This window comes from Anomaloglossus baeobatrachus, chromosome 12, assembly GCF_048569485.1.
Source record: "Anomaloglossus baeobatrachus isolate aAnoBae1 chromosome 12, aAnoBae1.hap1, whole genome shotgun sequence".
Taxonomy (NCBI): domain Eukaryota; kingdom Metazoa; phylum Chordata; class Amphibia; order Anura; family Aromobatidae; genus Anomaloglossus; species Anomaloglossus baeobatrachus.
In genome coordinates this window covers 31420236-31436173 of record NC_134364.1, presented here as the reverse complement: position 1 = coordinate 31436173, position 15938 = coordinate 31420236, and the positions used below count along the sequence as shown (strand labels likewise).

The 15938-nt window shown below is 44.3% G+C and overlaps 1 protein-coding gene across 5 annotated transcripts in view; it reads left to right on the top strand.

Moving 5' to 3' along the window:
• The window catches only part of RALGAPA1 (Ral GTPase activating protein catalytic subunit alpha 1), a 371616-nt gene extending 368311 nt beyond the window's left edge, over positions 1 to 3305 (top strand). For 4 of the 5 annotated variants that reach the window (XM_075330777.1, XM_075330774.1, XM_075330775.1 and 1 more), the window contains one exon: positions 1957 to 3305. In XM_075330777.1, coding sequence (XP_075186892.1) covers positions 1957 to 2102 — 146 coding nt within the window. In that variant the 3' untranslated portion in view covers positions 2103 to 3305. The remainder of the gene's footprint in view (positions 1 to 1956) is intronic. The other variant, XM_075330776.1, reaches the window with a different exon arrangement.
• The last annotated feature ends 12633 nt before the right edge of the window (positions 3306 to 15938 follow it).

The following is a 15938-nucleotide window of genomic DNA, read 5'->3' as shown; positions in this document are numbered from 1 at the left end:
ATACGTTTCTTCTTCATCGGCTCACTGATTTCTGGTGATTTGTGGGGCTTCATCTTTTATAAGGGACACACAACCTCCACTGCAGAGACAAGCGCACACGTCACATACCTGAGACTTCCCGGAGCTGTCACATGATGGATCTGTGCATGGCTCCGGCCTTATTCAGATTTCCTTGTGAGACCCCCGCCCCACCCCCTAGTACAATCCTATCCCCTGTGATATATTATATACAATATAACAGACTATAGTGCAGAATAAAATACCGTATTATACATTATGTATACAAAGCAGACCAACGCCACTATAGTCCTTTTCCAGCCGTTTGCATCTGTCCTGTAACAGCTCCGTCCTCTGCGTGAATTCTGTACATACTGTATGTACCATAGTATTTAGAAAGTTCGTGAAAATCCACCACTTGTTTAATAAAAACAAAAACTTTTATGTAAACCTCCAAATTTAAAAATGTAGAAACTTAAAAAAACAACACAGGACCTCCTGGGAAAATTAGAATAAAACCCTACGCGTTTCGAATCAGCATTTGTGCGTAGATTTTATTCATAGCATCAAGAACACACAACTGCTGGTTCAAAACGCGTAGGTTTTCTCTACTGTCCCCCGGAGGATCTGTTTGTTGTGTTTAAGTTTCTACATTTTTAATTTTGGATGTTTGAATAAAAGTTTTTGTTTTATTAACACTGAAAAACCAGCGCTGGATTGTCACTAACTTTCTAAGGCTCATCTATTCCTTCCCAACCGGGATTTTTAATCCAAGCACTTCCCATGGATATAACCAGTAATTTGAGAGGTGAGCCGAAATCGCACATTTTTTCTTTCTATGCCATACTATTGCATGTCTCCTGCAATGTTCAAACAACGTTTTGCTGCTTATTAAACACTTTGTCATCCGTTTTAATTCTGAATTCCCAAAACTCAGGTTCAGTTGTGCCCTCCCCCAACAGAACTATAGTCTTCATTGAGGCAAATGGAGTCTAAAATATGACACTTTGGCCTTGCATCTGCCTTTTTATTTCCTCCTCAATGTAGTAGGGCTTCATATTTTGGACCCAGTTTGCCTCATTGAAGTCATTAGCACTCTTGCAGCACTTTGGTCTCCTGTTTTTTGTTTTTTTTTCCACTTTAGTCTCCTGGTTTTTTGGCACTTTGGTTTCCTGGTTTTTTTGGCACTTTGGTCTCCTGGTTTTTTTTTCACTTTGGTCTCCTGGGTTTTTTTTGGCACTTTGGTCTCCTGTTTTTTTTTCACTTTTGTCTCCTGTTTTTTTTTCACTTTGTTCTCCTGGGGTTTTTTTTCACTTTGGTCTCCCTGTTTTTTTTGGGCACTTTGGTCTCCTGTTTTTTTTGCCACTTTGGTCTCCCGTTTTTTTTTTTTCACTTTGGTCTCCCGTTTTTTTTTTCACTTTAGTCTTCTTGGTTATTTTGGCCCTTTTGGTCTCCTGGTTTTTTTTTGGCACTTTGGTCTCCTGGGTTTTTTTTGCACTTTGCCAAAAAAAAACCCAGGAGACCACTTTGGACTTCGTTGCTCTGGACTCCTGTTTTTTCGCCCCTCTGGACTCCTATTTTTTGTCGATACTCTCAGCAGTCATAAACTGGCAACACAATTTGGTCTGAACATGGCCTACGAGTGGCATATATCCTATTACATCATAAAAAGTAAATATTTATATGATATATAATATTTATATAGTGGTCATTCTCCAATTTGACACATGTATGAAAATTAAGAGATATTTGAAGCTGAATTTCCCAATTTCCCCTAGTCCAAAATATTTATATGGCACCAACATACTCCACCTCTGAGAGCGCGTGTACAAAGTCATGCAGTGGAGTTATAGGTGATCCAGGATGCATACACTAATACCCAGGACCCAAGAGCTTACAATCTATAAAATAGAAGTGTACATTGTTATTTATGACATGTTATTTTGTTGTTTTTTCTAGGCACTTTCCCAAATGATGAACAGAACGAGCTGTTACAGTCTCAGGGTGATGGTTTAGAGTTGGCGTCGTCTGTGTCACCCCGGACCAGCAAGAGTCGCATGTCCATTAAGCTCCGGCGGTCCTCCGGCTCCGCCAACAAGTCCTAGTTTTTAATCTCTTCGCCCTGAATGGGATTTGCCACGTACAGGGGGCAGCTGGGCTCCGCACCTTCATGTTTGCCTTCGCGGCCTGGTCGCGCTCCCTGTGCTTTTATCCTCAGTTTGGTTTTACACGTCTCTGTTTTATTTGAGTAAATAACACTGGACTTTTAGACCTAATTTAAGATTTTACGTCTCTGTGGTTTTTAAATGGTTGTTGTACAATGCCGGGTGCCATATGTATATCTGCTGCTTTTACCACCCGTCTCCCGGGCTCACACACTCGTATCTTCGTTCCTCCCGCACCCAGCGCTCTGTATATTTATTACTTCTTGCTCATCTGGCTTGGTCTTTTCTCCGGACCCTCACAATTCCTATAGCTATTATTGGTTAACAAGGATATATATATATATTATGCAGCAATAGCTATTATAAAGGTTTTTTTTTTTTTTTTTTATCTGGTCCAAGGAAACCGGATTAAGAATAAAATGTAACACGACTAGTCACGTAATATTTTTATACATGTATTATTTTGTTATATATACATATCTATATAAATATATTCCTTCCACTGTCTCATGTATGAAAGTTTCATCGTCAAGAAAATAAAAATATAGCCTTTTTCATTGGGTCGGTCGTCGCAAGTGCAAGAAGAAAAGAGAGGATTTGTTGGTTTGGGGCTTTTTTTTTTTTTCTTTTTTTTTCTATTTGCCTGGTCCATTCTATGATGAGGAAGTGTCCTTTTCGGGTTTTGGTATGCTTTTATATGCTGGAATCAAATACTGATTAAACATCTTCCTGTTCCATTTGTTTTTTTTTTTGTTTTTTTTTTTACATATTGCCTTGTATATGCAATGGAGAATGTCAAATGCTATGGCCGCCACTATAACCACAATGCTGAATGTGCCCATCTACAATAGCGCCCTCCTGTGGCCATACACGACTGCCGCCCGGGAGGACGACCCCATGGAAGAAATGCTTCTAGCACCTTCACTACTAGAGATGCCAAAGGACTGCGCAGAGACTGGTCTAACATTTCACCTGCCGGCAGAGTAGCGAGTGCCGCTCCCATCCTTCGCCTCGTCTTATGTTTGCTTTTAATGACTCCACTTTTTTGAGCACTGATTTCTACGTCACTCCTCGGTTAGGCCATGAATATGTTAATGAATGCATTGTTTTCATTTGTGTCACAAATAATAAATCTAAAAACATTTTTGCATTACCGGTTTCTTTGATTTTATTCGTAGATTACATTACAGAAACTTATGATGTCATAAATTGATAAAAACGTACAATAGTACCATGTGTGATGAAGTTCAGACAAAGGCCAGGCTTAATAGGAGACTGAATAATCCGATCACTCCTGTGATAAAACAGGCAGGATAATAGGTCATCTAATAGTGAGAATCATCTGTGATCCCATGCTGTGCTATCTTTATACTCTTTTTAGTATTCCCCTACCCAGAAGATGTGGTATGATTAGATCATGTCTGTGTGTAGTCAGACACGGCCATTACACATATATACGATTATCTCAGCACAGGAACATTTATTTTTAACAGTATTAGTCCAAGAGCTATTGTACTTCATGCATAGGACAGTTCTTTTACGGTCTTCCACCTACAGTTCAGCAAAGTACATCAGTGTTTTGCACTGATGTACTTTGCTGAACTGTAGGTGGAAGACCTTAAAAGAACTGTCCTATGCATGAAGTACAATAGCTCTTGGACTAATACTGTTAAAAATAAATGTTCCTGTCCTGAGATAATCGTATATATGTGTACTGTGTAATGGCCGTGTCTGACTATACACGGACATGATCTAATCATACCACATCTTCTGGGTAGGGGAGGACTCAAAAGAGTATAAAGATAGCACAGCAAGGGATCACAGGTGATTCTCTCTATTAGATTACCTATTACCTTGCCTGTTTTATCACAGGAGTGAGTGTTTCTGTTGCATCGCCAGCCGTTTGAGCTCATTATCAATTACATTTGGGACATAGGAGCTCAGCAGCAGCCGGATCTCCCTCCTCAATGACTTAATTTAAGATGACGTCACTGGAGACATAAACACTCGCTCCTGTTATAAAACAAGCAGGGAAATATTTTACCTCACAGAAAGCAGCAGCTGTGATCCCATGCTTTGTCATTAGAAAAATCACTTCCTCCCCTAGCCATGTCATTATACAGTACATAGCAGTGGCATATTTATAAGATTCTCAACAAATGAACATTATTATTTTTTTTTTTTTTTTATATTTTTTTTACACATCCAATTGTGGAACCTATTATTCCAAGATCTATTTATTAAAATGTCCTTTATTTGTGGGACAACCCCTTTAATTTAAAAGGCATTTTCGACAGACTATATAAACTATAATGCCTCAAACAGCCTAAATAATTTTATTTAACCGCAAATATCCCCTGAAGCTCCTGTCCTGAGGCAGTCCCTGATTCTTAGTTCTGTCCTCACCCCCAGATAGATCAAATTTAGGCAGGTCACTATTGTGCCAAGTGATTGGCTGAGCTTACCTTTTCGAAGTAGCTGGTGGATGGAATCAGAACGGGAGCTATGGGGAATAACTGGATTGGGTAAGATATTATTTTTAAGCAGTCTGAGATATTACAAATATATTTATATTTTTGGGACAACCTCTTTAAAGGGAACCTGTCACCAGATTTGTAACACCTAATCTGACAGCAGCATAATATAGGGGCAGAGACCCTGATTTCAGTGGTGTATCACTTACTGGGCTGCTTAGTGTAGTTTTGATAAAAAAAATTGATGGAATCTAACCCTCAAAAGGTATACACCCACTCTGAATGGGGCATTCAAGGACCTCACCAAAGTCTATAAAGAAAGGATTATCTCATGGTGGGAGGTCCAGACTTTAGAGAATTATCTAAAAGAAAAAATAGTGCCACGTCATCTAAGGATTACACTACAGCCAGGGTACAGGTTTAAAAACGCAGACTTTCTCGCTAAATGGGAGAAAGAGGTTACCGAGAGCTCTCTTAAACTCATGAGACTACTGCTGGATGAGGAGAAGAAAAATTTGGTTGGTCTCGAGGAATCATTGAAAGAAAATATTGAGATTACCAAAAAATTTTCTGGAGAGGCAGAGTTTCAGACTAAGGAACTAGCCCTTCAAGGGGTTATTGAAAAGTTTCAGTACAAGCTTAAAGAAAGGAAACATAGATTCTTTATCAGAGATTTACAAGATTTCAAAGATAATAGAGTCTATGTTTTCACTAATAACCGTGGGATGAGAACGAATGATACTGACGTCTCATCCACGGATGCTGAACTATCTGATGGTGAGAGTGGTAACAATTTTCGTCCACAGCAGCGTTTTAAGAAATCTGGCGGTAGAGGTCGATCCGGACGAGGGTCAGCACAGGCTTCAGGAAGAGGCGGTTTTTTAGACAGCCAGTATTATCTGAGGAGCAAGAATCACCAACATCCGCAGCCATGAGGGCCCCTCAGATAGTCAATTTGTCCTCTAAGATTTTGAATGCGACTGAGTTACAGGTTTTAAACAAGGGACTTTCGTTTGTACCTACTACTAATTTTGAGGAATTCGGAACTATAAAAGATTTACACCTCTTTGCTAGACTCCTCAAATGGAGGATTTTCCATGGAAGGGAAGCAGAGAAATCTGCTAATGAGTTGGGGATTTCTGAGGATCTTTTACAGGATGTTCGTCTCCTTTACCATCTAGATGATAGAAATCCCAATGATGATGGTGAGGGCCCTTTCACAAGCCTTAAGGCTATGTGCCCACGCTACAGGATTTATCGCGGATTTGACGCGGATTTTGACGCGGATTTAGCGCGGATTTGCCGAAAATCTGCAGCACAGCTACTCCCCAGCCATTTCAATGGCATTTTGGAAATGCTGTGCCCATGCTGCGGATTTTTCCGCTGCGGATTTTGCCGCGGATTTTGATGCGGAACAAACTGCAGCATGTCAATTGTTTGGTGCGGATTTGGTGCGGATTTTCTGTTTTGAATGGGGAAAAAAAAAAAAATAAAATCCGCATCAAAATCCGCGGCAAATCCGCGGTAAATCCGCGGCAAATCCGCGGGTGCGGATTTGCCGCGAAAGTTGCGGATTTTCAGGCAAAAAAATCCGCAGGGACCTTTTACTGTGGACACATAGCCTAAAAATAAAAGTAGTAGGATGCCCCCTAATACCTCTTTAGTGGATGTTGTTGACGTTTTCGTCAACTTGGTAACTGAGGACATTCAAAGAGGTTATAAATCTTGGGGTGCTAAATTTAATCTGACAAAAGCCGAAATGGATAGCCTTCAGGATCTGGAACGAGATTCCAGTGTCACCATTAAGCCCTCCGACAAGGGGGGCAATGTGGTGATACTGGACTCCCAGATGTACAAAAACCTATGTTGGGATATTCTGAAGGATGAGGAGTGCTATACCCGCCTTCTGTCTAATCCCATTCCGGCTTTTAAGGATGAATTAAAGAGTCTCTTGGTAGAAGCCTTCAATGATGGTATTATTGATAAGAATGAATATGATTATCTCTTTCCATCCTTTCCGGTAATGGCAACTTTTTATGCTTTGCCCAAAGTGCACAAGGGGCTGTCCCCATTAAAGGGTCGCCCTATTGTGTCAGGAGTGGGTAGCCTTACCGAGAAACTAAGTATTTATGTCGACAAAATTTTACGGCCGTTTGTCATCTCTTTAAATTCGTATTTGGGGGACACGACAGATTTTTTGAAAAAAATTGATGACATCTTTCTTGAAGAAGGAATGCTTTTATGCAGTGTGGACGTTGAGGCCCTCTATTCGTCAATCCCACACACTGCAGGCTTGGAGGCTACCAAGTACTACCTGAACTCAAGGGGTAATCATCTGTCCAGGCATAGTGAGTTCGTTCTTAGGGCTTTGCGGTTTTGTCTCACTAGAAATGTTTTTGTTTTCGACGGTAAGTACTTCCACCAGCGCAGGGGCACTGCGATGGGGAGTTGTTGTGCCCCATCATATGCCAACTTGCTCCTGGGCTGGTGGGAGGAAACCGTCGTTTTTGGAGGTAACCTGGACACTGAGGATATTGTGCTGTGGTTGAGATACATCGATGATATTTTTGTCATCTGGAAGGGACCCGAGACCGGGTTCCTGGCATTTATCGATGTTCTCGACCACAATGAAATTGGCCTCCGTTTTACCCATGAGGTGAGTGATGAGAGATTGGCCTTCTTGGACATTCTGGTGGTGAAGGGGGATGATGGTCGCCTTCTGACAAGCACTTTCAGGAAGCAAACTGCCTCGAATTCTCTTTTGAGGTGGGAAAGTGCTCATCCCAAATCGCAGAAAAAGGGTATCCCTAAGAGCCAGTTTATTAGAATGCGACGCAATTGTTCGGAGGAATCTGGCTTTAGGGTACAGTCCCTTGACCTCATGGAGAGATTAAACGAAAGAGGTTATCCTAAGAAGGTAGTTAAGAGTGCATTTGACTCTGTGGCGAGGATTGATCGGGCTGCTTTGTTGAACCCTAGGCATGAGCAGGAGGACAGAACAGGCACCCCGAGGTTTATCACGACCTTCTCTAACGGTGCAACCGAACTGAGGAGAACTTTGACTAAGTTTTGGCCCATTTTAAAAATGGATCCGGTACTTGACAAGCAACTCCCTGACCATCCATCTGTTACTTTTCGTAAAGCGAGATCATTGAAAGACAGGCTGGTGCACAGTCATTTCTGTGATAACCAGTCTTCCTGGTTGGATAGTAACATCAGGGAATGCTTTAAATGTCGGAATTGTGTCAATTGCAAGCTCATCGAGGAAGGTAAAGTTTTCAGCAGTGCAGGGGATGACAAGATCTTCAAGATTAGGTCCCTAATTACCTGCAGAACCAAGGGTGTAATTTATAGGATCCTCTGTTGTTGTGGGAAGCAATATGTCGGCAAAACCATCCGTGAGTTACGCAGGAGGGTGGGAGAACATAAAAATGACATCAGGAACAAGAGTGACACACCCATAGCCAGACATGTCAATAGCTATCATGACGGTAGGGAGGATGCCATTAAGGTGATGGGCATTGATCATATCAGACCCCCAGTCAGAGGAGGCAACTGGGACAAACTTTTGTTGCGGAAGGAGTGTTTTTGGATTTATACCCTTAAGACCACAGTGCCGAATGGACTCAATGAACAGCTGTCTTTCCTCCCTTTTTTAGATGCACCTTAGTGCAGGGTGCATTGTAGGAGGGATAGACTACGGTGAGTGGGGGCACCATTGGCGTGGGGTTACTTAGGGTGCCGACCTCCACAGGATAGGTAGGGACAGCATGGCAGATTAGGGCTATTTATAGTATGCACTTAGCCTTTTTCTTCTATTTTCTTTCTATGTGTGGCTGTCCCCTTTGAGGTAGGCACTATGGGTTATTTCTCCCCCTTTGCGCCTGGGACTCCTTTGTCATTTTAGCCCCCCTTTTTTCTGTTTCCCTAGTAGCCCTCCGGTGCTGTTTGTCCTCTTGCTCATGTTATATGTTGTGCTGATTTGGGTTTTTTGCCTTGGTGGGTTGGAGTCCGGTCCGTAAGGATACCTGGCTGGACTGTTTTGATTAGTATCCTACTGCTCAGGATGATCCTGCGATTGTGTAGGCCCCCTTTTTCTACCTATATTGACACAAGGGTTTATACCTTGATGTTATTATCTAATGCGGACGTTGCCTGGTTATAAGCCATTTCATTACCGGGTACTTCCGGTTTTGGCTTTGTGAATTGGCTTGCGTTCCAGGCTCCCTTTGATGATGTCGGCTGCGCATACCTGTTGATGCGGCCGACGGGTCAACGTTGTGACGTCGCGGTTTCCGGCATGGTGCATGCTGGGAGTGACGTCATGACGTCGTGGTGGACTCACCGCGCATGCGCGGCCCCTTTAAAGAAGCGCGGTTTTCAATCAACCAGCGCGGCACATGCAGCTAGGGGTTCCTCCTTGCTGGACTTCTATCGGGTAAGCAGCTTGTTTTTTGGTCGCTGTTCTCTCCTGTTTCTTTGGTTTTCATGATTAGGACTGTAATTTGTGATTATTGTTTTACAGTCTGTCCATGGGGCAATTTCACTGTCTGCCAGTCCTGGTGTTATTGCTGGTATGACGATTAGTACCCTATCAAGACTCCCCTGATGATCATTTATTGAAACGCGTCGGGAGGTACATTATTTGGTTGAGCCAACAAAAGGTATTTGTGTAGGACCCTTGTGAGGTCGCCTGAGGTTGAGCTCTATCATCCTATGCCCTTGAAAATACGGTAAGACCGTTTTTTTCTTCTTCATCTGCATGGTTGCGGTTGGTATATGGCATTTGCTGTCCTAACGTAGCAACCATCTTTGTTGTGACTAGGATGCAGGTATGTGTATGACTTGCTTTTTCATACCCCCTGCATTTTGTGCCTGAGTGTATCTGTCTGAGGCTGGTATTTTCGGTTCTTCAGCCCATGATAACACTTTTTATTCTTTTATGGTGGCAGTCCACGTTTTAATGCATATTAATTAAATGTTATGTTTTAGGAGTTTTTTGTCTCTTTTTACATTACCCCAATTGCTATTTACTAGTTTTGATAAAATCACTGTTTAATCAGCAGTAGATTATCATTACAGGACTACTTGGTGTGCTGCAGGTAGTCCAGCATATTCATCAGCTCTATATAACTGCTAGATCTGCAGTTTAGAAAACGTATCTTTATGTATATAGATAAATATTGGAGAAGACATTGTATTAAAGGAGTTGTCCGACATAAACTCAAAAATGTTTGGTAAGCTAATCTGTGCTGTATTGTCATATAAAACACCCCTACATTGTTATTTTTTGTTTTCTAACTTTTGTTCCTCTTGAATTCACCCTTTATTCTCTGCAGCTCTTTGTTTACATTCAGCCCCAGAAAACTGACCACTTCCTGCGCAAAACCTCAGTCAGAGCTGTCACCACCCACCCCAGTGTCCAGCCCCTCCCCAATGTCCAGCCCCGCCCCCTGCACACACATTCCATGTCAGTATTCTTCCCCAGCACCTGACCTGTTATCACTACAGCATTGCAAATAACAGCCCCACATCGAGTTCTGCCCCACACACCACATTGGGCTCTGCACCCCACACCACATTGGGCTCTGCACCCCACACCACATTGGGCTCTGCACCCCACACCACATTGGGCTCTGCACCCCACACCACATTGGGCTCTGCACCCCACACCACATTGGGCTCTGCACCCCACACCACATTGGGCTCTGCACCCCACACCACATTGGGCTCTGCACCCCACACCACATTGGGCTCTGCACCCCACACCACATTGGGCTCTGCACCCCACACCACATAGGGCTCTGCACCCCACACCACATAGGGCTCTGCACCCCACACCACATCGGGCTCTGCACCGCACACAGGGCTGTGCACCGCACACGCACATAGGGCTCTGCACCGCACACGCACATAGGGCTCTGCACCGCACACGCACATAGGGCTCTGCACCGCGCACACACACACACACACACACACATAGGGCTCTGCACCGCACACACACACACACACACACACACACACACACGGCTCTGCACCGCACGCACACGGCACTCTGTACCGACCCCCCACCCCCATAGGGAACACATGTAGGGAGTACATACTCACCCGTCCTCGGTCCCCACACAGCACAGTAGTGACGTCACCGCTGTGCTGAAGAGAGCACAGACAGGACCAGTGATGAGAAGCAGCGCTGCACTGCTTCTCATCAGCGCTTTCAAATATACCGACATCTGTGATCTGTGATGCCGGTACATTTGAATGTGTGATCCTGAGCAGGGGGCCCGGTGCTGGCGCTGACACCACGGCAGCCGCCACCAGGCCCCGCCCCCATGTCACGGACCCCACAGCAGTGCAGGGGGAGGTTGCGGGAAGAGTAAGGTGTGCGGGGGAATGTGTGGGAGGGTGCAGGGAAGGGGGCGGGGCTCATCGCGCTGTACAGCCCAGCAGGGAGGCGACATGCTGTTCCAGATTTGCATGTCAACATGGTCCTGCCCATGTTGACATGAAATGACCGGAAGCAGCAAAATTGCGGCAGGAGCGGTCACATGACTATTCTGAGCCGGGGGAGAGGGGCTGACAGCAGGGCAGGTAAGTGCTCTCGATCTACTTACCTGCCCCAATGTAGCCTAATAGGGAAATAAAAAAAAAGTCAAAAGAAGCCGGATAACCCCTTTAAGCGGTAATAGCATAGACATACAGCCACCGGCTTTGTGACAGAACTGTGTAAGAATTCCCCATTGTTGGGCAGCGCTAGTCCGATTGATGGACAGATGGTGCTCGGACCTCTGGACTATGGCGTCCTTACAAACGCTGCAGACTTTTTCTATGTACACAAAAGGCCTTTTAGCTCTCAAATGTAGTTTTCTCTAAATCTGTGCTAGGACTCTTTCACACGGCCGTTCATTTAACGCACGAGTGTGACTGTCCGTGGGGCAGGTCAGTATATTTGTCCGTGTGTATATTCTCTGTGTGACATCCGGATAACACATGGACAGGATGAACTTACCTGTCTCCAGCGCTGCTGTTACTTCCAGGTCCACGGTCAGTGCAGTGAATATTCATGAGGGATAACGAGCAGGACCCGGAAGCAACAGCAGCACTGGAGACAGATAAGTTTAAAAATTTATTTTTTGTTTAAGGGACAGGTGTTTTCCCTGGTACATGTTGCATGGATCACATCAGTGTGCCGTCCATCCTGCCAGGAGAAAATGGACATGTTGCCGTGTGGAGCATCTATACACACAGTCCATGTAAAAACACTGACGTGTGTGCAAACCCATTGAATTTAATGGGTCTACATGTGTCCGTGTGGAAACGGATACCACACATACCGGAAACACGGACGTGTGAAAGAGGCCTTAGTGAGCACTTCTCCTTTTCTAACAATCCATCCACCTCACAGGTGTGGCATATCAAGATGCTGACTATTGCACAGGTGTGCCTTAGGCTGGCCCAATAAAAGAAATCCACTCAATATCTGGTGTGACAACCATTTGCCAGTCTTTTTATCTGCCCTATATAGTCAAAAACTAGCTAAATCCGTGAAAAGAACACCTCTCCAACTTCCAAAACGCGATCAGATGTGAGCATTTGCAGTTTGTCATAATAACTGACTTGAGTGGGCAGTCAGGTGGAGAATCCTGAGATGGTTGCTGATGGTTTGTCCATGGAGGACGGAAGGAAACCGACCGCAACAGCTTCAGTGCCGGAAAAACTTTATTATAGTTGCAGGTGCATTATAAAAGCAGCAAGACGGGACCGAGATGCAAGATCCCTCACCTGAGGACGACGGCCGTTTCGCCTGCAAATCAGGCTTCCACGGGTCCACCCTGCAACTATAATAAAGTTTTTCCGGCACTGAAGCTGTTGCGGTCGGTTTCCTTCCTTCCTCCATGGATGTATTTGGACTTTCTCTTTTCCCGACCAGCACGCTCTGACCGGACCCTCTCTAAGGTGGGAGCTGCCTTCCAGACACGTGGACTTACCGCACAAGGTAACTCAGGTGGTTTGAGTGGTGCAGGATTCATTTCTATCGTTACTGTTCCTGACAGTTTGTGCAGAAAGTCTTTCGCTATGCAAACAGATTGTTGCAGCCACTGTCCGGGTGGCCGGTCTCAGACACTCTTGGAGATGAAGATGCTGGAGGTGGAGGTCCTGTGCTGGTTACATGTGGTCTGTGAGTGTGAGGCTGGTCTCAGACACTCTTGGAGATGAAGATGCTGGAGGTGGAGTTCCTGGGCTGGTTACATGTGGTCTGTGAGTGTGAGGCTGGTCTCAGACACTCTTGGAGATGAAGATGCTGGAGAGTGAGGTCCTGGGCTGTGAGTGTGAGGCTGGTCTCAGACACTCTTGGAGATGAAGATGCTGGAGGTGGAGGTCCTGGGCTGGTTACATGTGGTCTGTGAGTGTGAGGCTGGTCTCAGACACTCTTGGAGATGAAGATGCTGGAGGGGGAGGTCCTGGGCTGGTTACATGTGGTCTGTGAGTGTGAGGCTGGTCTCAGACACTCTTGGAGATGAAGATGCTGGAGAGTGAGGTCCTGGGCTGTGAGTGTGAGGCTGGTCTCAGACACTCTTGGAGATGAAGATGCTGGAGGTGGAGGTCCTGGGCTGGTTACATGTGGTCTGTGAGTGTGAGGCTGGTCTCAGACACTCTTGGAGATGAAGATGCTGGAGGGGGAGGTCCTGGGCTGGTTACATGTGGTCTGTGAGTGTGAGGCTGGTCTCAGACACTCTTGGAGATGAAGATGCTGGAGGGGGAGGTCCTGGGCTGGTTACATGTGGGCTGTGAGTGTGAGGCTGGTCTCAGACACACTTGGAGATGAAGATGCTGGAGGTGGAGGTCCTGGGCTGGTTACATGTGGGCTGTGAGTGTGAGGCTGGTCTCAGACACTCTTGGAGATGAAGATGCTGGAGAGTGAGGTCCTGGGCTGTGAGTGTGAGGCTGGTCTCAGACACTCTTGGAGATGAAGATGCTGGAGGTGGAGGTCCTGGGCTGGTTACATGTGGTCTGTGAGTGTGAGGCTGGTCTCAGACACTCGTAATATTGTTTTACAATTAGCACCATATAGTAATTTTGGCCAACATCCTAGTAATGTGCCCATCCTGTAGTAATGTGCCTATCCTGCTGTAATGTGCTCATCCTGAAGTAATATGCCCATTTTTGTGCTCATCCTGTAGTAATGTGCCCTTTTCCCCATCATGAAGTACTATGCCCATCCTTGCCCTCATACTGTAGTCATGATAAAAAAAATTATGGACACCCCCTTTAATGAAAGGACTTTAATGACCGGCCATTTTTCTATTTTTTCCTCTCCATATTTCAACAGCCATCATTTTTTATTCTTTCACTGAGGTGGCTTTGTTTTATGCAGGGGAAATTATATCATTTTTGGCTCCGTTCCATCCAAATCAAATTGCTTTGTCATTTATATAATTTTGCTTTCTGATCCAAATATAGAAAAAAATATTTTTTTTTTTACTTTTAATTACTCTCTTGAATGAATTAATCAGATTAGTACAGTCTGGTAGATGTGGCGTTTGTATAGCTGTTTTGTCATAAGATCACTTTTTGTATTTTTGGGGTGAGCTGCGGGGGGGGTATTTTATTAATACTTTTATTAATTTCTTCCTAATGTTTTTCTATATAGTCTCAGTTTCGGGGTTAATCAGCCCATTGGATATGTACAAAACGGCTATCCTCATATGATTGCCCATAAGAGAATTCTCGTTGTTGGCAATGCTTCCATTCAGTACATTGTGCTCACTGAGCGCTACATAGCTGATATGTAAGATTTACAATAGTGTGAATGTAAAGCCCAGAACCAAGCGCCTAAATTATGGTGCTTGGTCATTAGCAGGTTAAAAGAGAGCTGCAAGAACGGAAGATTGGAAACAACCACTGACCTGCATTAGTATATACACTCTGCCGAGAGGGGTTACTCTGGACAATTGGACATGATTAAGGATTCGGTCCATCTCCAAATTTGATTTGTATTTCTGAGTACAAGAGCCAGCACCGGTGAGAAATTAATATAAAACTTAACTTTTAATAATACTTTCAGTAAAATTGCGTGAAATCTAAAAAATACAGTTCAGATTGCCCTATAGGCAGCCAGGGTACCGTATTCAACCCTATATCAGGTAGCCCCTGGGTAATTGCCACAAGGGGATAACAATTATGTGTGTGAGGAATAATGCTCAATCTATTACTCAATGCAGTAACGGTAACCGAGGGGGGGGGGGGGGGGGGGGCAGTGGTCCAACAAATGACATAAACAGTGTCTATATCAACCCCATATCCATTAACAGCAGAGTATAGCTTATTGCCTTTTTACTGATTAATAAGGCACATCAAACACACAAGAAGAAAATTGGAATGGTCTCACCCATTTAGATGATCCTCCAAGATTTCAGTCAGCATTTTCATACAGGAGGGGTCACGGCAAGAGCTGGATGTCGGGTTTTAAATAAAGCTTACCCTAACAAAGCCCCTTTGACTCCCGTCCTTACAAGGACGGTCCACAGCTGAACCTATGTCCTCATATATAAACAGCCCCACATGCCTCCAGCTCTTGCCGTGACCCCTCCTGTATGAAAATGCTGACTGAAATCTTGGAGGATCATCTAAATGGGTGAGACCATTCCAATTTTCTTCTTGTGTGTTTGATGTGCCTTATTAATCAGTAAAAAGGCAATAAGCTATACTCTGCTGTTAATGGATATGGGGTTGATATAGACACTGTGTATGTCATTTGTTGGACCACTGTCCCCCCCCCCCCCCCTCGGTTACCGTTACTGCATTGAGTAATAGATTGAGCATTATTCCTCACACACATAATTGTTATCCCCTTGTGGCAATTACCCAGGGGCTACCTGATATAGGGTTGAATACGGTACCCTGGCTGCCTATAGGGCAATCTGAACTGTATTTTTTAGATTTCACGCAATTTTACTGAAAGTATTATTAAAAGTTAAGTTTTATATTAATTTCTCACCGGTGCTGGCTCTTGATCTAACTTGTGAGTATTGTCCCCATAGACTCACCAATTGGTGACTCTAATTGCTGAAGTATTTCTGAGTACCTGTAATTAAGAAAAAAAGATGCAATTTACACTCTCAAAGCTCATCCATCTTTGTGGGATTAGATCAACATTCTCTGCCAAACAAAAGATTATAGATTTATTTTGGCATGGATTAGCAAAGTAAGTGAAGGAAGTTTGCTAACTTCTGATTTTGAAAATTAAGTCGGCCCCCTTCACACAGAGCGGTCAGTGAGCCCCCTTCCAACACAGCGCTGT